At 41.6% G+C, this 24557-nt stretch overlaps 2 protein-coding genes across 9 annotated transcripts in view; both read right to left on the reverse strand.

The window, feature by feature from the left end:
- The window catches only part of dtnbb (dystrobrevin, beta b), a 27942-nt gene extending 16641 nt beyond the window's left edge, over window positions 1-11301 (reverse strand). For 4 of the 6 annotated variants that reach the window (XM_076978235.1, XM_076978237.1, XM_076978236.1 and 1 more), the window contains exons 1-10: window positions 10983-11300; window positions 9801-9871; window positions 8089-8156; window positions 7652-7732; window positions 7275-7488; window positions 6449-6534; window positions 5719-5873; window positions 5532-5637; window positions 5132-5298; window positions 4253-4377 (exon numbers count right to left, since the gene is read on the reverse strand). In XM_076978235.1, the coding sequence (XP_076834350.1) occupies window positions 4253-4377; window positions 5132-5298; window positions 5532-5637; window positions 5719-5873; window positions 6449-6534; window positions 7275-7488; window positions 7652-7732; window positions 8089-8155 (1001 nt within the window). In that variant the 5' untranslated portion in view covers window position 8156; window positions 9801-9871; window positions 10983-11300. Of the gene's footprint in view, window positions 1-4252; window positions 4378-5131; window positions 5299-5531; window positions 5638-5718; window positions 5874-6448; window positions 6535-7274; window positions 7489-7651; window positions 7733-8088; window positions 8157-9800; window positions 9872-10982 lie in introns of all 6 variants that reach the window. The other 2 variants (XM_076978238.1, XM_076978239.1) reach the window with 1 other exon arrangement.
- A 243-nt stretch (window positions 11302-11544) lies between these two features.
- asxl2 (ASXL transcriptional regulator 2) lies at window positions 11545-24117 on the reverse strand. Of its 3 annotated transcripts, none has more exons than XM_076977675.1 (12): window positions 23945-24117; window positions 22364-22446; window positions 20941-21049; window positions 20334-20475; window positions 19000-19112; window positions 18104-18224; window positions 17727-17867; window positions 17490-17650; window positions 17179-17275; window positions 16984-17089; window positions 16325-16901; window positions 11545-16223 (listed from the first exon to the last, which is right to left on the reverse strand). In XM_076977675.1, exons 1-12 carry the CDS (start codon window positions 23999-24001, stop codon window positions 14367-14369), a joined length of 3564 nt encoding a protein of 1187 aa, XP_076833790.1. In that variant the 5' UTR covers window positions 24002-24117; the 3' UTR covers window positions 11545-14366. The 3 variants fall into 3 exon arrangements, with proteins under 3 accessions (XP_076833790.1, XP_076833789.1, XP_076833791.1); XM_076977674.1 differs by having other exon boundaries at window positions 22361-22446; XM_076977676.1 differs by lacking the exons at window positions 20334-20475; window positions 20941-21049; window positions 22364-22446; window positions 23945-24117 and adding an exon at window positions 19699-20318.
- Between the last annotated feature and the right edge of the window lie 440 nt (window positions 24118-24557).

Genomic DNA, 24557 nt, shown 5'->3' on the forward strand with positions numbered 1-24557 from the left:
GTAACCTGTTGCTGTAACCTTAATATTATGACGTTAATGTTCACAGACTATTCCCCTAGTTCAAGTCTCAACCAGAATGTCGTGCCCTCAAAATGAATCCATAAATTTCTATCACTTCATTTACTACCTAAAATGTAATGAACTCAATTTGAAAAAAAATATTAAACCTTTAAATCTCACTTTTTCCATGAAGTGGAATGTGTGTAGTATGTGTTCCTGCTTTATGGTCCTCATAAATTTTTGTGCATCAGTAAATAAAGCTCACACGGGTTCATACGAGCCGCAGCCTCCATAGCAGTCCACCAAGATTGATTCCTGTCCTGATATTTATAATGCAGTAAAAGAGGAAGACGCAACCATATCTATGTTTTACACACCACATCTCTCTTCTCTGCATTTCCCTAATTACATTTTGTCCCCCGACAGATTTGCTGATCGATGTTCACTTTCACCTCTCCTAGCAAAAATGGGAAAAATAGCAATAACTTAAAATGTTATTGAAAAGGAGATGAATGTGTAATACTTAAAATTGTGTATATAGCTATAAGTTATAATTTTCCAGTCATTAGCTGGGTTTCCATTCAAGCTTATTTGGACATTTATGAAATTTTGGTAGAAAATATGTGAATTAAGTTTCTGTCTACAACAGTAAAAAAAAATTAGATGACACAGGCTGTGAGTGATTAGGGTCGGCATTCCAACGAGCCAAACTGAGAGGTTTCATTTGCTCTTTCAACTTGATACATCATCGCTTTTTCGAAAAACTCTTTTCCATCACTTTTTTCACCTTTTCCACCTCATCCAAGTGAAATTTTTGCAAAACGAATTTTGGCCTTTTTCCATTCTGGGTTTTTTTTTTTTTTTGCCATAGCATTTCTATGGGATTGTGGTCCAGACTTTAACTGGGCCAATCCAGAGTACAAATCTTTCTCTTATAATGTTCCTTGGTAGTTTTGTTGGAATACTTTGGGGTTGTTGTCGTTTTGCATAATCTGTGTCCATACCAGCTTCAACTCTCTGACTAATGGCATCAAATTCATGTCAAGAATGTGTTGATAGGCCTGGGAACTGATGGTTTCCTGGATGGAGTTGTCCAGTTCCGGAGGCAGAAGAGCAGGCCCAGACCTTCAATTTCCACCACCACGCTTCACCATTAGGAGGAGGTTCTTTTCTTTATATGCAGGTTTGACTTTTCCCCCAAACATGGCGCCTATGACCGTGGCCAAATAATTACATTTTGGATTAATCTGTCCAGGGACTGGACTTCCATAAAGCCTCTGGTTTGTCCAAGTGCTCTTTGGCAATGTGGTTCTATACTGAGAGCAGAAGCTGAATGCCATGTATATTTTTTGTCTGATTGTAGACGCATGTACATTTATCCCAGATGATGCCAGAGAGGTCTACAACTCTCTGGAGGTGATGAGTGGTTTGGCCTTTACCTGAATTATTATTGTTCTGGTGCTTCTTGGTGTACGTTTTGATGGACGTCCACTTCTGGGCAGAGTTGGGTTGATGCTGAGTGCCCTCCATTTGTAAATGATTTGTCTTACAGTGGATGGATGGAGCTGGAATCTTTTGGAGATGGTCTTGTAGCTTTCCTCAGACTGATGGGCTTTCAACCAACATCTTCCTGATGTCCTGGGATGTCTCCACTCCTCTCGGCATTGTTGATCTGTGTGCTTTACGCTTTGGCACAACAGTTTGGTTGGATCCCTCTCTCTTTCTCAGTGTGGCTCAAATCTTTTCCCAAGGATTTGATTGGTCTGCTTATTGATTACTTGAGCACTTACATGTGTTTCTTTTATCACATGTGAGTCTTTTATCTATCTGACTTTACCAATGCAGCTGTGGTTCATTTACTTTTGCACATGATCTGATTTAATGTTTCATGTAGTCTGCTGGTGACTCAAAACAAGTAAATGGAATTAATGAACATAAACCTGACATTTCATATTCAAATACTGGTGATGACTAAATAAGAGAAACATGGTAAAACTGCAGAAAGATCTAAACTGCTCAAGAAGAAGTTCACAAACTTGCATTGGTTGCATTGGCATATGTATATAGGCGCACACACACACCATGTATATTTTTATATAAACATAAATCTGAATACGATTCCATTTGAGTTCTGTAGTAAGTAGTAAGAGACCAGAGCCGGAGTGGCTAATCGGGAGATTCGGGAGGATTCCCGATGGGCCGGCTCATGTCAATCTCTAGTTTGGGCCGATTGGGAGGGGAAAATAATTTTGGGCCGGATTTGGGCATGAAACTCCCGGGCTGAAAAAGTGTCCCACTCCGGCCCTGTAAGAGACGTAAAGATATTAAAATTGTAGTGAAGTACAGTTTCCAGAGAAACAGGATATTTCAGACAGAGAAGTCTTTCACACACCCTGCAAGTAAATTGCTTGCACAGCTAATGAAGGACTGTAAATTGTGTGTGTGTGTGTGTGTGTGTGTGTGTGTGTGTGTGTGTGTGTGTGTGTGTGTGTGTGTGTGTAGTAAATATAACTGTAGCCTACCTAAGAATCTAAGAATACATAGGCTAAAATCAAGCTAAGCTAATGCTAAGCTAATTCTAATTACAAAACCCTCAAGAAATGCCAATAGCATTAATGCTAATAACTGATGCAAATAACAAAATAAGCAAACAATAAAATCAAGGCAAGGTGAGGTAGCTTAAACACGGACTGGGAGTATATGCTTTTCTAGCAGAAAGAAAAAGAGAGAGAAGAGAGAAAGAGAGAGAGAGAGAGAGAGAGAGAGAGAGCTGTGCATCTATGTACTCAGATATATCTAGGTGAAAAGTATGCTACAAGAAACATAATATCCCTCTCCTGTTATCATCACCATAAACGTTTATGGTACAGATTGTTTTGTTTTTTCAGCATAACATAAAACTTTCAGATTAAATGTTGTTTTCATTGACTGAAAAATAACTGGTCTGTAGGCAGTCCAGCTACTGTAGCCTGTATTATTACTCAGGTAGTACAACCATCAGGTTGTCATAAATGCTTGCGTGGGAGTCGTATGCCGTAACATCATATTACAGTCTCAGCAGTGGAACCTGTTTGTGCTTCCCATACTGGATCAAATACTGGATCAATACTGGATCAGTCTCGACTCAATACGCAGTACTACTACCAATACTGTCAGAGCAGTCCTTGCTGATGTTGTATCCTGGTCTTGTCTGGACTTTCACAACCACTGACAAACTTATTTCAATGGAAGCCAATATAGTTTTTGTGCATGTGATTCTTTGACTTGGTCAGAAAAACAGACAGCTCTCGGAGAGAACTGTTATTTACACATTAATCCACACAACAGATGCATTAGTTACTGAGGTCATTAGTGACATTTCACAAATTACTAATATTGACACATTTCAATGCTGTTCACGTGATGAAAGAGGTTTCCGTCATGACACGGAAATGGTGAACTATACTCTTGTGATGGAAGTCTTCCAAAAAATAACCACTTCTGCCTGTTCTGTGTACCTCACATAGACAGCAACTAAAGCCACGGAAGCTTCCAAGAGCCGAAGTGCAATGGCTCACATCACCGTGCCTCAATTATCCATTTGTTGTGACAGAAATAGCATGTGAACATCTTACAGTTCATACAAATACTTATATTTTGGGTCATCATATCAACATGTATTTATAACTCTCACTACAATTCATAATAAAGTTCAGTGTGCAGCTTTCCAAATGTACAGAGGGCTTTTGCAGTAATTTTGCTTACAGTGCTCTTCATATGATGTAAATTACTTATGTTAGTACAACTGTCTAACACAAATTTTAGTTATGTTTTCCAGTATATGTTTAGTTGGGAGCTATAGAACATCTTTCTTTCAATCATTTTCTCGATTGGGCAGTTAACTCTGTCCCCCGCTCAGTCAGCCGTGGTTTATTGCTGTTTTGGCTTCCTTGTCTTGGCTTCCATTTTAAGACAACCTTCCAGCATGAAAACGAACCGCCATCTCAGGGCGAGATGGACACTTGCGTGTTTTGGTCCAGGAGGTGGAGGATCGCACCTGTAAGGCCTGGGGATCTTGGTGGCAGGGTTGCAACTACATACTTTCTGAGGTGTATGCAAACATACTATCAGCGCCCCCCGCACTCCACCCCCCACCCCACCAACTCGGCAAATAATTTTCTGGCATCGATTTGGCGCCCCCTCTAGTGCAGCGCCCCTATGCGTCGCATACGCTGCATACCCCCTTTTTGCGCCACTGCTTGGCGGTACTCACGGAGGGTGTGCTGGATCCTGGGGTCTCTCCGACGCCTCTGGGAACACGGGGTGTGGGGGTTCTCCCATGGGCACGCAACCCAGAGACTTACTGATAGCATGGCTCAGTTTCTTGGCTGGGGACTTCTGTGAAATGCGCAGAGACAAAGACAAAGCTAGACTGGTATGAACTGAATCTCAATCGGCCTCCTTGAGCCAACAGTGAAGAGACACTGGAAGAGAAAGAAACGTTTATGCTTATCAAAGTGTGATTATAAATCATAAGGTACATTGTCTGGATTATATTAACCTGCCATCAGAAATTTTATACTACGACTAGTAACCTAGGACTAGCAATGTTACATGAATTCACAAAGTTTTGGAACATTACTTTTTAATTGGTAATTGTTAATGTACTGGTAGTTTTTTTTCTTTTAAGTGTTTCTAGATGCGGCAAAGCTTTGAGCTGGTATGACCTTGCTCGGTGCTGTGAAAATATGAATAATCATCTATCATGATAGTCAAGAGAGAAAGAAAGTGAGAAAGAGACCTCCTAGAATTGTAAAAGCATTGCAAAACTGGATTCCTGGATTTCAATTTAAATCACAGCAATTGAGCTTCGGGCCAATGGCAGTGATGGGGGAAAATAATTAATATAACCCACTTGCTGCCCTGCATAAAACCCATGAAATCCTGAAAAGATCAGAACGTGGAGCTCAAATATCACTCCGTGCCAGGCCTGCTACTGTATCACAGCACGTGCCTACGATGCACATTCCGTATAGTTCATATTATTATTATTATATATTTTATTTTTAATACATGTTCAAATGGGGGTTTCTCTTGCTGTGGAAAGGCATGGAAGGGAAGTTATTGTGGAGCTGTTAGGATCTTAGCGTACCCACGAGGAGTGCTCCTTCATCTGGTGCTGGTTGCTATGAGGACCGCTGGCGTGGCCGCGCCAGAAGCAGTTCTGGCAAAGCTGGTAACCGTGGCACTGCTGGCAACGGTACCGAAAGCCCATCATGCTTTCGCTGCGGCAATACGAGCACTCCACCGGATGGAAGACTGCAGCGGAACGAAGAGAACGTTCGTCAAAGATCCACAGAACACGGGGAATTCGCGCTCGAGCTCACACCTTGCACCTTCTTTCGACAATGACTAAAAACATGACTAAAGCCCTGAGCAGCGCGCGGGGCCGGGCCGTATGTTCACATGCGTAGCGGCCAAAAGCCGCAGGCAGCTCGTAAACAAGCCCGTCCCACGCGCAGGACGCCAGGGCTGCGAACACATAGGCCTACCGTTCTCCACATTGGCCAGTCGGTGCATGAGAGGTAGCCAAACGAGGCACTGCGGGGGAGGGTCGGCCATCATAACATCCAGAAAGGTATTCAACAAGATCTTCTTCTGCCAAAACACACGTAAGACGCAGTCAGCCATCGCTCTGTAAGAGCCGCACTTGTCGTTTAGGGGATGGACGGTACTCGCCTGTTGAGGTAAGCAGGTGCGCACAGAGTGCTCCGTGTAGCCGAACGAGGGGCCCTCAAACACGGCCGTGGGCAGTTTTAACACCTCCCTCAGAAACTGATCAAATTTAGCCAACACCATCGTCCCACTGGAGTCCGAGATCTGAGAGAAAATATCTGTGGGGAGAGAGCAGGACAAACTACCAGAATTAGCAGTTATTCTGACAATGCGACAGATTAAAAAAAACATTTAACATTTCGCTTTTTGGTAGTGTATAGAAAACGGTTGTTTTTACAAAACACACAAAATACAAAAAAAAGTAATCAATATGTAAAATAAACGTAACATGTGTTGTCACTGTAAAAACAAAAGCGATGTGGTTTTAGAAATTAAAACACTTTTAAACGAGCAATTTAAAGTGTTGACAATGATGTGATCGATTGTATCGCGTTTAAACTGAAGACTATTTGGCTTATAAACATACACAAGAGGGCAGTAAAGGTTCACTAATATGCCTTACACCCAGCGACTAAATGAGAGCATCCAAAATTACGAATTTCAAGGCACTGTGTCTAACGGTTTCAAGTGATTCGATTGAAAGTGAAGAATTTATTATATATGCTGAAAAGGAAATACATACTCTATTAGTAAGACCACAGTGGTGTTCGGTTTTTACATAATGACATCATTTAACCTTTAAAACTTTCAGGAAAATACACTTTTATATAAAAATAAAAATGACATTACTTACAGCGTAATTTGTCAACTATTTTGCCACCACACATAGTCGCCAGCATGGACTTCATGGAAAACACTGTGAGTTTTCCATGGCCCTCACTGCAACAAAAGCACACACATCAGAGAGAGTACTGACACTCATCTCAGTCAGTTTGTTGTACAAGGAGTGAGTTAAATTCACCATGAATGGGAAACCATTGTAAGTGCCGTAATGTAGTACAGGACTACACTTAGTCTCATTTGGGACACAGGTCCTTAGAGTTTAAAATCAAATCCTTTATGACACCTTTTCACTTTATAATTCACAACGTATTTTGACAGCTTCCTGTGTTAGGCAATGTTTGGAGTACAGATAGTCTGAGTTCAGTGTGAGAGAAATTACAGAGTAGTTTTATAGCAGGTACCTTCAAAGATAAGCCAACATTAAAACAGTTATTTTAAACAAGTACCTTTGTCCGACACTGCGTTATGGTGTTAGGCAACAGCTATAACTTCCTTTTACAACCAGTCCTGCTAACAAGAGCTTGCGCATGACTTTTGCTCTGTGTCACAGTCATTCTTCCCAACAACTCCAAAAGAAGCTTCAGCAAAAGTCAGCGCAAACGTCAGGGTGTTCTGAACTTACTCCCTTAATGTAAACTCCACCTGGAGGGTGGACATTTTCTTAGCCTTACTTTAAAAAATGACAACCAATTTAAAGAAGGGCACTTGCTAACAAACAGATGGAAAGCACATATCCAGTCAACTTATGACCGGTGCTCGAATCGATGGTCCAACATATGCCACCAGACTTGAGCTCCTGCAAGTACATAGCAGTGTTTGCACGTGCCGGGCCCCACCTGTCGTAGGTGGCCACCATAAAGTTGAGCAGCAGGCCAATGGACTGCTCCACATTGATCTGGTGGGTGGTGGGTAGGCGTTTGTTCAGCTGGTAGAAGATAGAGGAGAGGATGGTCTCCAGGCGTGACACGTTAATCTCGGCGCTGTGGTCCAGCGTGCTCAGGCCATTGTCACGAAACGCTTCAATCATGTTCCACACGTCCACGAGGTGAACTGCAAGGGCAGAGGACGGGTTCGGCAGCGGGGAGAGGGAGGCGGTGGTCAGAAATATATGCGCATGTACATAATTACCACCAGCAAAATGAAAATTGTAAACAACCAATGCATTGTATGGAGTGACGAGAAAACGGTCGGGAAACAAGAGGGCGCTACTTACGATTGCATCGTTTCTGGACAAAACGCAACTTGCATGCAGTTCTGTATGTCGACAGCCGGATGACATCAAAGTTTTGTGCCCCTGTTGATAATAAAACCCATTGTTCAATAGTCCTTTTAATCTTTTAATCTTTTAAACATAATCAGAAAAAAGACATTACCATTATACGTTTCAAAATCAAGCCCTATTTAATAGGCTAGCATTTGAATTGAAGTCATCCGGCAACAGCAGTTTTGCATGGACCAACAGTCTTTACTCCTTCTGGTACGTGGTCGATATATTCGTTTTGTGCCCTCAGAGGACACAGATTTATGAAGTCATTTGCCCTGTGATAATAGGGTGAAGAGGAGCCAGCACAGCCCCGGTCTCTGTAACCGCGTGTGGCCGTGTGTGTGTGTGGCCATGTGTGAACAAAGCTCTGTACAGTGTAAACTCACTCATCTCCATGAAGAGCTGTCTCTTCTCCACCGTGGCCTTACTGCTGCGACTCCCCTCCTCAATCATTCTGAGCCACACAAACACACAAGGTTTGTTGTACACCGCTCTTCTGAACATGCGTGTGCAGAATATACATGCACATGAACACTAAGTCTGTTTCGATAATAATAATAGGGAAAGTGTAATAATATAAATATTGTCGTTGCAGTTTTGAACGATTATAGTGTTCGGTACATTTAGGTTTTATACAGTCCAAGTATATTCTAACCCTTATCCTATTTTATGATCATTGTTATTATTTTGTTCTAGTCACTTTTGTTCTTGAAAAACATTTCTTTCTTCTCCTTCTTTCATCAGCAACCAAATCTGCTAAAAAAAAATCATCTTCTGATTTAAGGGTTGGCACATGTCCATAAAGATGCTTATAACACCAACACTCAGTGACCAGTAGTGGACATTATTCTTTCATATATGTTCACATTCCATATTTCCCTGCCCTCTTCCATCCAGCACAATGTGATTACAGGAACTGGAACATTTGAGTGTCTTCAGTTCAAAAGCAGGTGTCACGGTCCTCACCAGATTCCTCCCTCGGGCTCATTGGTGTTTGTGTATACATCCGTCTGTGTCTACGTGTGCTTACGTCCGTGTGTGTTTCTTAGAGTGTGTGTGTTCTCTGTGTTATTCATATCACCTGTCTCTTGTCTTGTTATCATTATGTGTTACATTCGTGTCTTGTTATCGTCAGTGTATTTAAATGTGTGTGTGTGTGTGTGTGTGTGTTCTTTATCAGCTGTTGTCTGACTTCATTCCCGTAAATTTTTCTCATTTATCGCAGCGTCATTAATAAAATCTACACGTTTATGAAATGCTCTCTGTTCCACATCCTGTTTCCTCGCAACCATTACAGAAGGACTGACCCTCCGGGATGCCCAAGGGTAAACACAGCAGGGAGGGACAGAGACGCCCTCCCCTCCCTCCTGCTCACCCCTGCAACATGAGAGCTAACGCTTTGGGCAGCCCGGTTTGGGGAGGGGGTTAGGATAAGGGTTAGGGTTGGTTTCCAGCATTAGCTGATTCTGTGGTCAGAGGGGAGACCAGCCAGCCAGTGAGGGGTTCTTCTCCCCAGGAACCCAGACCTTCATGAGGGACTCAATTTCTGGCAGTGGGGGGATATGCGAGCTGGGCGGTGAGCTCATCTCAGCATGTGAGACTGGCACCACCTCTCTGAGGGGGAGGAGTCACTCCCGGTGTACGGCCACCCAGCAGCCCTGCTTCTCCAGAGGGGAGGTTCCCCTAGGGCTCCTTCCTTCCTGGAGGACTCTGAGTACTCGGAGGAGGGCAGTGTGGAGAGAGGAGAGTCCGCCCTGCCGTGGTATCAGGAAATGGAGGATGTCGCTGCCATGTCTGACTCCAAGATGGAGACGGAGGACGAAGGCAGCACCGCTGTACACCCTCCCCGGACCAGTGCACACTCCTCCAGGGACCGCCGTTGGGTGCCAGGGTCCCAGCATGGCATTCTGGGACTCCTTTCATTCCTGTGTGTGTGTGTCAGTCCCTGTGTTTGTGCCCAACCCTCTGTTTCCCTGTGGGCCCCTGTTGATAAACATGCCTGTTTGTCCCCGTGACCATCTCTGTCCCAGTGTTTGCCCCGTCAGCGTCTCCCCCTGTCCGCGTTACAGCAGAACATTCAATTAAAGCTGGTACTCACCTATCTGTTGGGCTGGAAGCTAAAGGGAAGCAAAACTGGGAAATTCCTGGGAAAGGAAAAACATTCAGGTCCTAAAATACAGAAGAATACAACATGTTAGTAAGCAATGCAATAAAGAAGGTTTGCGTCAAGGCCTTTGATAAGGTAAGTTAACACTGATTTTTCTGGTCAAGACAAAAGAGTCATTGAGTTCTCCTGAAGTGTATAAATAATGATTCTGTATGCCATTACGTTCTGCAAAGGCAGTGTCCTCTGGGATAATGATACAAGGCACCTAAATGGGTACTCTGTGGCAGGAAGCACAGTGTAAACCATCATCAGTGACAGAAAAGGCCAGATGTTATAGACTTTGAGAATGAGCTTTTTCAAGGTCTCTCTGCATTTAAGATATGTTTTTGACTTTTATTTTTATTATAAATATTATTGTTATTGTTACTGGAGTTGTTATTATTATTCTTTGGTGTGTTGTATTGTTTAATTATATAATCTATGTTTTACCTAATAGACAAACACACCATTATTGAACGCGCTAGGAATATTTTACTACGGATTATAGAGCTGAGCACCGTAGATTCTGAGAACTGAACCGATCCAGTATTTTCCTCAGCGAATGAAAAACTGTCTTGGGGCATTATGTCATACGCATCGTTTGCTTGGTGTAAATCACAAGCTGAGATCATCGCAACATAATGACTTCTGGATATGTAATAATTCATTGTGTCCTGATAATGTAATTTTTTCAAACCGGACATTAAATTGTAGGGCTGCCTGCGATGAACAGGCCTACTAAAAGCGAACGACACAGCCGCACCTCTCCGCGGCAATGACATGGTTCTTTGACGTGAGTCAACGTGAGCACTCAGCGAATGTGCCATCGTCGAAAAGCACAGGGTTCTCCACCTGCCATCAAACGCCCATTCTGTACAACCCACGACAGCGTGAAAAGACAAATACCCCGTGTTCGAAAGAGGAGAAACATACGCGGCCATGATGCATATAAAAACATCCTATTTACCTTATTTACTCAAAATATATAACCTATACCATGGGCTATTATAAAGAATCCTCATAGATAAGCTATGATTCCAGTAACGTAGACATGTACGCAAAGTAAGGTCAATTTAGACGTTTTGGGTTGTCATTACAAGTGGACGTGGAACAATCATTTGCGAATCATCTTACCAGCAGGAAATCACGCAGGTTGCGCTACCATCATCAGCATCTGATGAGAGGGATAAACGGTCTCGAGCTCGTCAGAAGGAAATATTCCTGGCATGTCACAGCCTCCTCTCGCCTCGGATTTTAATGCTGGTCGATAATTATCCACCGTTTGGTCAGCATTTCAACAGCCGTGCCGTTTTCCATCATCATATTTCTCTCGTGATTACCGTTCCGTTTGATTCAGTCTTACGAACTGCAGTATCCAGAAGTCGCCCACTGTGCAAGTGCACCGCGCTTCTCAGCATCACTGAACAGCAGAGGACAGCAGAGCACTAGCAGGCGCGTGCACATGCACAGGCTCCTCATGAACTCCTAGTAAAACAGCCTTTGCTAAAATCAAGATGCTTAAATATTTGTTTTTGTAAATATGCTAATATTAGTGAACCGTATCTTCGTCGGGGGTACTAGATATAATTCCACTTGATGGTGTTGTAAAGTAATCAGTGTCTAAGAACACTGGATTAACCCCATGAATTCCACTCTGATTCTTCATAACAATGCCAAAAAAGTTATTACAAATCTGTTTGTTATATATTTTATGCTTTTATTTATTGATAAAATACACTTTACGTACAAGTGCTTATTACTTTTTTTTTTCTATATTACATTCACGTTTATTTTACACAACATTTTTTCATTAAAACTAAAAATGACACATAACAGGGTGGCAAGCTACCCTGGGTTTTCTGAACTCCACATATATACGAAAAAACATTTGCATTCACAACAGGTCTGGCCAGACTGAGTCAGGAATACTCCTAAACACAGCTGTCATTAGTTTTATCCAATATATTGTTTCAGAATTGTCATCAAAATAATGAGGCTTATCTACATGCAGGGGTTTGTCTAAAGGAAATGATTCATTATTTTGGCTAAATTATATTACATTATAGCATTGGCCCATACAAAAATTAATTCATATTGCTCATTTACAGTATACCAAATTAAATATTACATTGTCTACAAACAGGAATGTTTAAAATTCAGATAAAATTTAGGATAAAATATAATTCACTATGTTCAAATACCTAAATCAAAGTAAATAAAAGCAAAAACAAAATGATCACAGTTCTGTTGTGTGTCTCTATTGTGTGTGTGCACATGTATATACACACTGTATTTCATACTGCATATATCAATACAAAAGATCACAAACAGCTACCAACTTACATAACGAATATTAAATTCACCTGAAAAAGACCCTCACACCCAAAAACATTCCATACAAGTACTACGCTAGTTTGTATCACAAGACATATAATGACATGGTGGAATCAGTGTGTGTGATCACAGAGACTGAAAGAGAGACAGAGAGAGAGAGAGACAGACAGACAGACAAACAATGGGCTAAATGTTTCAGTCATTACTGTCTTACGGGGAAAACTTGAATTATACCAGAAAATACCAACTAATATATTTAGTTGCAGTGAAACCCCAATTGACTAACAAATATTTTAGACAAAACAGACAAATAAAATAAAGTCAGCTCTTTTGGGGGACTATATTCATGGGAATTATCAAACAAATCACAAAAACAAAAAGATATAAAGTGTAATGTATGCCCTGCATAGAGGCATAATGAAACGGGACAATGACTATAAAGTTATACGAAATACCCTGTTTCTTTTATATGTTTTGTAAAATGATTTGTAAATAGTATTTTATATTAAAATATATTAATTAAAATATATTACTTTCCAAAACTAGACTGACGATAAAAACAATATCTGATTATCTAATTTCCACAAATTGGCTTTGGTATATTACCAAGCAAAATCTTTTCAATCATAAGTAAAAGGCAGAAAGTTTACAAACATGATAGACACCGAGATGCAGAACATGCACACCTTTCATGTACATATTTGATATACCATATATGTATCAAAATGTACCTGCCAATTTGAATTGTTTAAGGACAGCCCAATATTTAGAGTTAAAAAGCAAATTATAGTGTGATTTGCAACAGTGAAAAGCCTTAGAGGTCAGGTCAGATGTGTCCAAGCAAGATACATGAAATAAAGCTTCCAAAAAAAAAAGAGAAAGAAATTCAAGAAATGGCGATATAGAATAAAATAAACTCTTCATATTCTCCCTTTTGAGTGTTCTATTACACGTCATTTGCTAACAATAATCAGCATTAAGTTTATTGTTATTTTGTTTAAACACATTAATGACATTAATATTAAACAATATCTACAGTCCCAGGATTTCTTCGAAAGGCATTGGCTGTTTATACTCATGACTGGAACAGTATAAACAACATAAGCATGATCAGACATGATAAAATGCAAAGACCTGGATTTGCTCCTGAGAAGGAACATTAGGTTATATGACTGAGAAGTGTTTAACCTCATACTCAAAGGTTTGCATTTTACTTTTATAGCGGATTAGCAAACAGTCCGTTCAAGTTAATCATTTTAGTAATAGAAAAGTGCAACTCTAAAAAGACATATAAAATTTTCTTTTAGATGACATATAAGAGACTTTGATGCGCTAATATATTTTGATGATTGAGACCTTTTAATATAAATATTATAAATATACAAATTATTGCCACCTTCAACTGCCAATATAAACCAATTCTTACATTCCACCATATTCCTAAAACCATTAAGGTAAGTGCTAGATTGTTATATTTACTCCCTTCTGCTCCATAAATAACTTCATTTTAGATTTACCACTGATGCCATTCACATCTAAGAGTACCACTTTAGCCTAAACTTAAGGCAGGTAATTAAAAAAACTTTGTAAATTCACAGTAATTTTTCAGAGTAATTGGTATTCAGCTGTGTGATTCTTTGCTTGGGGTCCAAAGGCTTAAACTACTGAACAAAATTGGTTTTGCTGAATAAGGAGATTTTAAATAATAATTCTCTTGGATCCAACAAGCCACACAGTATTTTTAAATCAATGATCTTAAGAATTCATGCAAAGGGGAGGTCAAGCTCTTTACACCTACAAAAATAATAATACGACATCTTCCATATCTAAAATGTTATGTTACAAAAATATTACAGAATATGACCAATGTTTACATATTGCCACTATTCAATGAGTCTTGCATCTAAAACAAGGTGCTCACTTTACAGTAAATTGACTGAGAGGAAGTATTAGTCTGCATTGCACAAATTATATACATGAACCTTTCCTACTAAAAGTCTGGAAAGTCAAAGAGCAACAGCATAAAAGACTTACTCTTATATGAAAATAGCTATATAAACACATGACCACAGTGAGAACTCCACCACACGGCTGAAAATTCATCATCCCTCACTGCGCTTTTTTATGTGAAATATTCAACTCTCTCCATATCGTAACAACAGTGACCCTTTGTGCTCTTCGCCATTATCGTACCACCAGACACGACACACACAGTTTGGATGGGCCAATGCAGTCGTCATGACAGAAGGCACCACATCCCTTACACATGATCATGGCCTTTAGCCGGCAGTAACACTTTGACTGGACAGCCTCCATTCCAGAAGCTTCGATGAAGGTCTGCTCTGGTGAAGCCTCACCCTTACCCTGATCTAGAAGGTGACCAGCAGGTATGGCAGTGACAGTCACAGAGAAAGACATCACCCCCCCACTGGAATTCTCAGTACCGCAAGCAACGGTAGGAAGGGCACCGGTGTCTGCCATGCTGTGATTTAACGAGTGAGGCACGGACATGCTGATAGTGCCACCATAGAAAGCACCCATCACAGGTTCTTGTCCATCATGAGATTTCTGTGATTTGAAGGAGGTCACATGTGAGTGGCAGTCACCCGACTGATTCGGCCCTGAGATACTCTGTGTACTACTGCAGATGTCAAGGTGAGGTCCTGGTGATGTTTCTTTGGTTCTTATAGAGGTGCCACCTTCTCCAGGATTGGACAAACAGCCCAGAGAGTCCAGAACCTCAGACTTTATTTGAGGACATTGTTGGTGTCCTGGTGACTTGTCTGGCGTTGTGATGAGATATCCCTGCTCTTCAACTTTGACCCCAGGAGGATTAGCGTGCTCCCCTGCAGACACACGAAGGCTTCCTTTAGATTCTGCCCCTTCTTTCTCCTCTCCTTCCACATCTTCATTCTTCAGGTTGGCTAGGTGGGGCCGCTTGCTACTCTCGGACCCTCTGCCGTATGTGGAGATGTTGAGGAGGTAGTGTCCCGTCATTGCAGGTTTCGATGCTCTCTTTCGTCCGAACAGGCCCAAACGCAGCTTCTGCTGCTCGTGAAAAGCCTCAGGATAGCCTAGCTGATGGGGCTCGAAGTGGGATGGATGAGGGATTGGCATTGAGATCTGACACTGTTGACCTCTTTGCCTTAGAACATGGATGATCTGCTCCTGGGTGTTCTTATCCAGCATGTCCACACTGACTCCTGGTCTGCCCGACATCGCAGACTGACCCGAAGAAGACTGCGGTCTGGATCTGCTAATATTCTCTGTGTCTACAAAGTTCTTCCCTAGTCCTGCCACGGTAACGCTGAGGCTCCCTTCCTCTTGTGCTGTTTTTCTTACGGAGTGCATGTCCATCTTGGCATGTGGCTTTGGGAGAATTTTCTCATGGGGAACTTCTTTACCTTGAAGGAGTTTAGTGACCAAAGGATTATTGGCAGGAATTGATGAGCTCAATTTGGTCATCGAGGTCACTGATAATGCTTCATCTTTCTGGCCATGTGCCAAATGTGTGTTTGAAGGTGCAAACTGTATCCCACCAACAGACAAAACTGTGCTGGACGCACACCGAGTGGTCTGGGAACTCACAGCAGACACGTCTTCCTTTGAAAACACTTGGCTTGTGCTGAGACTTTGACCAAAACCACGTTCTGTCAGCCTAGTAGCACCTGTGAAAGGAGATGTTTGTGAGACACGCCCAGTGGTTTCGGGGGCGGGAGACGCAGAGCTAATCTTTCCTGGCGATACAGATTGGCTTCTACTGCTTGCTGGTGAAAAGTCCTCTGACAGGGACCGGGCTGGGGAAGGGGTGGACGTGCTCCCAGCAGAGCCCGGACCCACGGCGGCTCCCCTGCCCGACGTGCCCACAGCGGCGGCTGCTGCCCGCTGCTCCCGGGCTAGCTTAGCTTTAGCTTTGATGTCGGCTAAGGTGCGCGCACCGGTGCAACCGGGGCGAATGCTGGGTGGAGTCAAGGAATGGGGAGTCCTTGGAGAGATTTGACCTCCAGCTGCAGGGGAAGACAGGATTCGCCCCACAGGGATCTAAAACATTTAGAGATGGGAGATGTCATCCAGAAAGATACTTACAATGAAACGACGCAATGAAAAACAACAAAAACCACAAGCTGAACTATGAAGCTTACTTTGAGAGGCGGGACCCTCTGTTGTACTGCGGCCGCCGGAGGCGATGCTTCTGGTAGAGCAACACGAGGTCTCTTCTCGTCTACTTCCTGCTCACTACAGCCTTTCCTCTTCAGTGACTCGGTGGTAACAGAGGTTTGTGACACAGCCTGCACGGCTTCTGCAGGTTCATTCTCATCTTTTTGTTTAGGGCAGGTACTTACGGCTCCGTGAGGAGATCTCGGGGCATTAGACCTGAAATCACATTCTTGTGTTACATCGTCTTTTACTGTTGATGCTGAAGCTTGAGCCTCTTTCACCGGAGTCGTTTTAGATTCTTCCTGTGCCAAAGATGCAATTTTTACTTCTGGAGACGTGACTGGTTCCACATCAGAGGTCTCAGGTTCTGGACAGCTTCCAGACGCTGTTGATAGCACATCTTTGGATCTCAGTTCCTTGTGGCTGACCTCATCAGTGTGGCTTGGCTCCGGTGCTTCTCCGCTTGACTCCGATTTCTCAGGTAGGGTTGAGCCTTGGGCTGATGTAGAAATGTCTTTAGTCTCCGTCAGCTCTCTGGATTCCTCAACACTCAATCCAGACCTGAAATGAATGAGCATGAGACTTTTAACATGGCCTTTGATCTGGTCTCACTAATGTCCGACCGATCTAGACGCAGACTTACTGTTCACCATAAAAGCTTTCAAAGAAGGACTCTTTCCAGTGTTCCACCTTCTTCTCTTTCTCAATCTCCTGACGCATCCTCAGTCTCAACTCAGGGGTGAATTCTCCTGCAGAAAACGTGTCTTTAATACACCTTCTAACATATGAAGCGCATTTCCCCTGAGCTGTGTTCTACGTGTTTAAACAGAAGACCAACCTTCTGCCAGCCTCTCCTTCCAGGATTGTGCTGCAGATGTGAAAAACTCATTGTTCAAAGCAGAACTGGAAACCCGCAGCAGGCCATCCACACAAGACTAGAACAAAGCAGGATGTGAATCTGTTATTGCTGTAACAGGCATGCAATCAACAGTAATAAGCAAACTAACCACCTTTCATCATCATGTTATTGGAAAAAGCACATTGAGTTGCATGTATGTATGAAAGGTGATATACAAATAAAGATTATAATTATTATATTTTATTTGAACCATTAAACACAGTACAGATATATTCTCAGTTTTTATATACCTGTTGGTCAATCTCTGGCAGTAGTTTCAAAAGCTTCTGCTGACATTCTGGGGGCAACATGGAAAATGTGTGCTTGTTGATCAGGGCACGCAGGTTTGTGTTGACCAGGATGGAATCAGGCGTCTCCACATCGATCTCACATCTGGATCGTCTCAACTGGCCTAAGAGAAACAAAAAGGTTAGACAGACCAGTTTTGGCAGTACCACGGGGCGCTGTAGTGGAGTGAGAACACTCACGGGCACCGAGCCGACTGGAGCCCTGAGACATCGTCCTGGCAGTGGTGGTGTGACACACATCTGCTTTAACAGAAGAGGAGGAGCTGGAGGTGGAGTTCGGAGGACTGGCGGGACAACGTTCTGACTGTTTCATCTCCCAGCCTTCAACAGAGATGTGGATTTACTGGACATGTCCATTGCTGAGACAACATGTCAAATGCTATAAGTTAATAAGATTGAACCTAACTGGTATAAAAATATCTGAGTAACACACTAGAATAATAACTGAACAGACATAAATAGATTTTCAAATCAGTGGAGTACATTTTGGAGTTATTTCAGATAACATGGTTATTTATATACGTCTCAGTGAGCAGAACATACACTGGAGAACATACCAGATTTGGCAGGTGCTGAGTCAGCCATGTCTTTAACGGCTTTTAACAGCAGTCGAGGACTGGAAGCTGCTGGGATTCCACACTTCCGCCGTTGATTTCTCTGCTGTTGCTGTTTCAGAGCCTTTAAAAGAAGATACGTTTCCTAAACTCAAATTCTCTCTACGACATTTACATTTTGCCAACAACCTTATAATGATGAAGGTTTCACTGCCCCAGAATGCTTCATGAGTATAAAAGCTAAGTTAGTGTCAGGTGCGCGTGTCTGTGTGTGCATATATGTTTGCTTCCATTTGTGTGTGTGTATGTGTGTGTGTGCGCGCGTGTCTTTTATTCACTTCACCTGTCTCTCATCTCGCTGTCATGTGTTACTTGTTATCGTTGATGTTTTAAGGTGTGTGTCTCGTGTACGCTCACTGTCAGTCGTTAACCTGACTTGTTGGAATACGTGTTGCTTGTTAGCACCAAAGTGCTATTTGTAAGTTAAATAAAGCAACGTCGAAATTTCACGCTGCTCTCATCTCGGCGTCCTGCCAACTTCCAAATGTATATTTGCATTTGAGTCTTCAAAAAAAGACTCAGGATACACACACACACACATATATGCATGCACGTTAAAATTAGTGGTGTCAATTCCAGGTTCAGAGATTAAAAGTCCTCACCAGGATTTTGCTCAAGCTTGCTAGATTTTCTAATTAGCAATCCAGGTAAAATTAGTGGAATCAACACAATCCAGGAAGCCTGAGCAAAATCCTGGTGAGGACTTTTAATCTCTGAACCTGGAATTGACACCTCTAGTTAAAATACAACAGAGCATAACAAACAGAAACTGAACAAAAAATAAAACAATCCTATACATAGACAGAAAACAATGGTCAAAGTGATGTGGTGTCTTCCACCTGCTTTAGTGCTTTCTTGCTGTGTTTCTGGGATGGAGAGATGAGCTTGCTGCTGGAGACGGAGGGGGAGGAGCAGCGAGACTGTGGGGAGGACGGCTGCGATGGCAGTTTTGCTGGGCGTGAGACATAAAGCAGAGATCCGTGTTGAGCTCTAATTTGCAAATGTATGTGTGTGCATGCATGCAACGCACACACGCGCTCGCATATACACACACGCTTGCGTACACACACGCACACGCACTCACACATTCACGTACACACACACACTTTTCTCTGCATTTCTTTCTCTCGGAGTTAATTAAGGTCAGTTCCATTCATGTGCACAATATGAATGCACTTCGTAACAGATGTTTATCTTGCAAAAATGCTGAGCGATACTTCCTATATATATCCAAGGTGTGCAATTTGCGTTTCCATTTATCTTTCGCACTTCTGCAGAAAACGAACCTCAAAATGCTTCTTTTCAGAAACTGCACATTTTTTACTAAGCATCTTAACACCACCAGTCATAAAAATCCACAAATCATAGAACACGCCTGGCGCCTTAAGAAAAATAAACATCAGTAAAAAATGATTTATACGTCAGCCAGATGACTATTTCCTGGTCTTTGTGCTACTTGCCCCAGTCTTGTACACTAATACCTATTCCCAACGATATTCAAAGTTTAACTGAAATAGTCACATGGATATCCTACTTACTGTAACTTGGTCTGTTTGACTCCAATCTGACAGAACACATTATTCTGTAATATTCACAAACGTTCTGCAGGACTGTGTATGGTAAGATACGTTGTAAGCTCAACAGTGTTGTCCTCTCGAATATATGAAGATGAGGAAGTGGTCTCAATTTGCAAAACAAACGTTTCCTGTTTGAAGCCTGATTTTTCTACTTTTATATGTGAACATAAAGCAACAGTATGACTGCAACATCAGATACTACAAAGTTTAATACAACGTTCAGAAGCATGAAAAACATTTTTAAAACATGCTTTTTTTGGTATCCAGTTTTAAACCTGTTTGAAGCAATGCTGCACCGACATTAATATCAACCCTGAATAAGTACATAATGTGAAGATGTGCTCGAACGAGACCGTTAGAGAAGCTCTGTGATGACACCTGGACCATTTCAGTATTCAGTCCAAAGCCATTCAAACAAACACAGAGAAGATCGAAACCTCCACAACCGGTAATAATTGCTCCTGTCTTTTCTTCTCTTGGTGACTTCTACATCTGTACTAGGACTGCATTGCCAACAGTGTTAGCACCTGAATTAATTTTTTAGCAGGACTCTGGGAGCTGAACATGATGTATAGTGTCGTGACGAAGGTACATACCTCGTCTCCTCCACCTTCCTCTACGGCCCTCTTTGCTGCTACCACTGCTGTTGTTTTCTGTGTTTCGGGTGTCAGACATATTATCACTGCTGTCTTCAGAAGCCTCCTCCTCCAGTTCTTTCCCCACATCCGCAATGTCCTTCTGCTCAAACAGTGCATACAGACAAACGCAAGTGCTGAGTCAACTTTGTGTGTGTGTGTGTGTGTGTGTGTGTGTATGCAGTCACTACTGCCTCAGTTATGTATGTATGTATGTATGTATGTATATATATATATATATATATATATATATATATATATATATATATATATATATATATATATATATATATATATATATATATATATATATATATATACATAGTGGCAGTAGTGATCACACTATATTCTGCATAAGTTTTACCAGCTATGTAAATGCAATTATTAGAAAACAGTGTCAGGTACAGACCATGAACAGTGCAGTTACAAACATCTTGGATGTGATTGTGAAAGACCTGTTTGGTATACTATGTTGTAACTTTCATACGTCTTCCTGTTTGAAATATCTGCCAAGAGTTTTATTTATTTATTTTTTTCTTATTAAGGTTTTCGTTTCAGGTGTACCAACCTTTAGTGTGTAGACTCCCATTCGCCCGGGGACTTTGTAGAAAATGCCCTCTTCACCCCGGGAGTTTGTGTGAAGCATGGCATTAAGACAGGCTAGAGGCGACGTCCCACTGGACATAATGAGAGAAAAAAAACACACAATGTAACCCCTGACAGATTGCTGAATAATGGATGAGCGATTTTATGATCCATTATTTTCAATACATTACTACCTGATAACTGGGCAAATTGGGTGTCATCATTACATGCAGAATACTGAACAATAGCATGTTTCATTACAAAAAGAAAGACACTACAAACTGTAGAGATGCAACCAGAGGTTTCATGATGTACTTTTCCTGTATTTATGTATTTGTAAACAGCTTGAAATGCCACACTTATGTTTGACAGATGCATTGGGCACTTGTTGGCAAAGACTAAACAATGCTGGAAGTGTATCATTAAATTGTCTTCGGTGTCTTCAGGTATGAAGACATGTCACTGAGCTCTACTGCTAAATGGGAAACACAGCAAACCATGCACTGTAGCATACACATTTATCCAATAATACATCTATGATAGAAAAATTAAGGCACACAATCAATTTGATCTTTATTTGAACACACCAAACAACCTGTGTATTAGTCTATTTTTAAAACTATAATTAGCTACTAGAATAACTACTACTACCGCTGACAAAACATGTGCATAATTTAATCAATATTGATTATTAATATGGTTAATTGTAAATACTTATGTATGATAATAACCTAAACTCAGCTAAATCACTGACTAATTATAGGCTAGACATCACTATTGTCTGCAATTCACTGCAGTGCTGTGATCAGAACAAAGCAATGACAGTGAGTAACTACAAGTTAACTGTTTATAGGTCTTGACACAGAAACAGGCACAGATCTAAAGAACATGGGGTACAACAACCAACAGACACAGCACAAGAGGACAGCTGTCACACTGTCTCTACCTACTGTCATAATGAAGCACTACTATGAGAGCTACAGCTTGCGAGTTCTCTGTAACTGGTATTTGCAATATATTTGCATGCTGTATCAATTAGGAGAAGGTTAATAGCATGCAAATGTATGGGACTAGGCCTCCTAGACTTAAGTTAGTGAAAGGCAAGGGGTGGGGATAAACTCTTATTTAATCTTACCTTCTGGAAGACAATAGGGACAATGAGACAAAAAAGAGATGTAAATTAGAAATGTGTCCGTGTGTATACACTGAACGCATATACCCTAAACAAAACGAGTGTGAACTTTGTTGAAAGTCCAACAACATATGACCAATACCAAAAAGGTCTTGTTTTTTTCATCTCCACATGTTAGCATGATCATATAACCTAAGGTGATCATAAAGCATGTACTTGGTTAAGAAAGGGCAGAATAAGGAGACTTGTTGATGAACTTTTGAGAGTTGACCACCTGATCTCCTTGAGTCGTTCCCGCTGAATCACCTGCAGTATCTCTTTATGACTCATTGGTGTGTTGGGGTATTTCTCAAGTACCTAGAAACAAAATTTTTAAAAAGCCAGGGTGACTCACTCTTCAACAGACCAAACAAAGGATGATGTCAAAATGTCATCAACCATAAATAAACACACTACAAATTATCAACTTGTTTTTAAAATAAGGTGGCAACTTTAAGTAAGTAAAATGTATTTATATAGCACTTATCTTAGACAGCAGTCACAAAGTGCTTTACACAACTTTAACTTTAAAAGTCCAATATTATAATTATATTATTATATAATAATTATAACATTTGAGTATTACAGCTTCATATACTCCTGGCATTACAGGTAGTTAATTTTTTTTAAAATACAGACAGTTCAGTTTGCCGCAGTGGACAGACAACTGATGCCTGTACGTTTTTCTCTGGTCTAAGTAATACAGACACCTCAGATGAGCTGGGGCGAAATGTATGAGGTCAGTGCCTGGATCAGCGCCGGAAAGCTGTCTGGAGCAGATTTGTAATACCACTGCTTTAGCCAAGCATGATTCATTTCCTTTGTTTTATACAAGGTTAAGAGAGACTAAAACGTAGGTAGAAAGGGAAAAAACAACCTTTTCCCTGAATTCCTGCAAAAAACTGCATTTATTCCGAATCGTCCACTGGGACATGCTCTTTGCAACAATCCAAACAGAATATATTAACTTTTTTAAATACTACTTTAAATAATTATTACTCTCACATATACTAACATGCGCGTGCACAAACACACACACACACACACCCCTTCTGCTTCAGTAAGCTGCGGCTACTCCATGCCTGTCAACACTGTGTCAACTTTAACATTAATGCTTTTATCGGTCCGGCACGTTCATAACCATGTCTACAAACAGAGGAAACTACCTGATAGGGTTGTCTCAAAAACAACTATGCCTGTCTTACACTTTAAAAATCACTAAAACTAGCGTTTTGTCAGTTATGAAAATGAACACACAGTTTAGTCCCCTTATACCGCCAGCTCGTTAGCTAGCTAGCTAACTGTACATGCGAATCCAAAGTAAACATTAAAATGTGTCCCAAAGTGGCTAACGCGGCCCGTGTACTGCCTTGTCTTCACAATGTCTAGGGAGAGAGTGCTTGATGGTACATGTTCACTCGCTACTGGTTGCTTGTGCAATTTAGCTTAGCTTAGCTTAATTTAGCTTAACTTAACTTAATTTAGCTTAGCTTAGCTTGACAGCTAGCTCGAGACGTAAACGTCACGCGCGTAACTGCGTCCAGTTGTTACACGGAAAATAGTCCCTGGAAGAAAAGTTTAATACGCGGAATGGTGTCGCGAACGGAATAAGACGAATCTTTGTAGTGACTGGGCACACACGATGGACCGAGGCGGCCGCTGGGCGGCTCCGCGGACAGCCCGGGGCCCGATCCGCGCACTCGACACTCCGCCAGGTCGTGAACCCGAACACGGTCGCACAAAGTGGGAACGAGCAAAACAAACGGCCCGCGTAGCAAATCCCACGGTTTCTTCTTCTTCTTCTTTTTTTTTTTACCGTTTTTGCCGCCTCTGCCCACGTCCTCCCCTTTTTCCTCTTCTGTCTCTCCCTCATGTCTGCCGGCGCGTTGCGAAACCGACCGAACGTGAGCCCGTGTGACTGCTGAAATGGGAATGTTGCGTTAGTTACCGTGCAGGACCCGCCGTCTCTGCCATATTGGGTTTTTACTGTAAGCGGCGTGTCACGTGACCCCCAGAGAGACGTCATCCTACTGTACAGGGGAGCAGGGGGGAGAGGTCTGCACCTCTGTGCTTGGGAGGGATGAATGGTGGCCTTTATTCTATGTAGATTTAATAAACATTGGTATAAAGTAAAACATAGGTTTGCTATAAGTGTCACTGAAGTCTGCTACCTTCAACCACGGTGTTTTTTTTTATGAAAAGCAGTTTGAGTTAGTGTTATGTTTGTTGGGATTATATAACAGGTGGCTTTTTTCAGCACTGTGACTGACAGAATTGTCCTACTATTCTTGGGTTTTTATATCAAGTTAAATTCACTTTAACAGCTGGTTTTATAAATTTCTTGTCACGTGGAAACCTAACAACTGAAACTAGTGATCAGATTTTAGAGAACGCGGTCATCGTTAACTTAGAAAATGGCTGTTGTATCT

The sequence above is a fragment of the Brachyhypopomus gauderio genome, chromosome 17 (assembly GCF_052324685.1).
Source record: "Brachyhypopomus gauderio isolate BG-103 chromosome 17, BGAUD_0.2, whole genome shotgun sequence".
Lineage (NCBI taxonomy): Eukaryota > Metazoa > Chordata > Actinopteri > Gymnotiformes > Hypopomidae > Brachyhypopomus > Brachyhypopomus gauderio.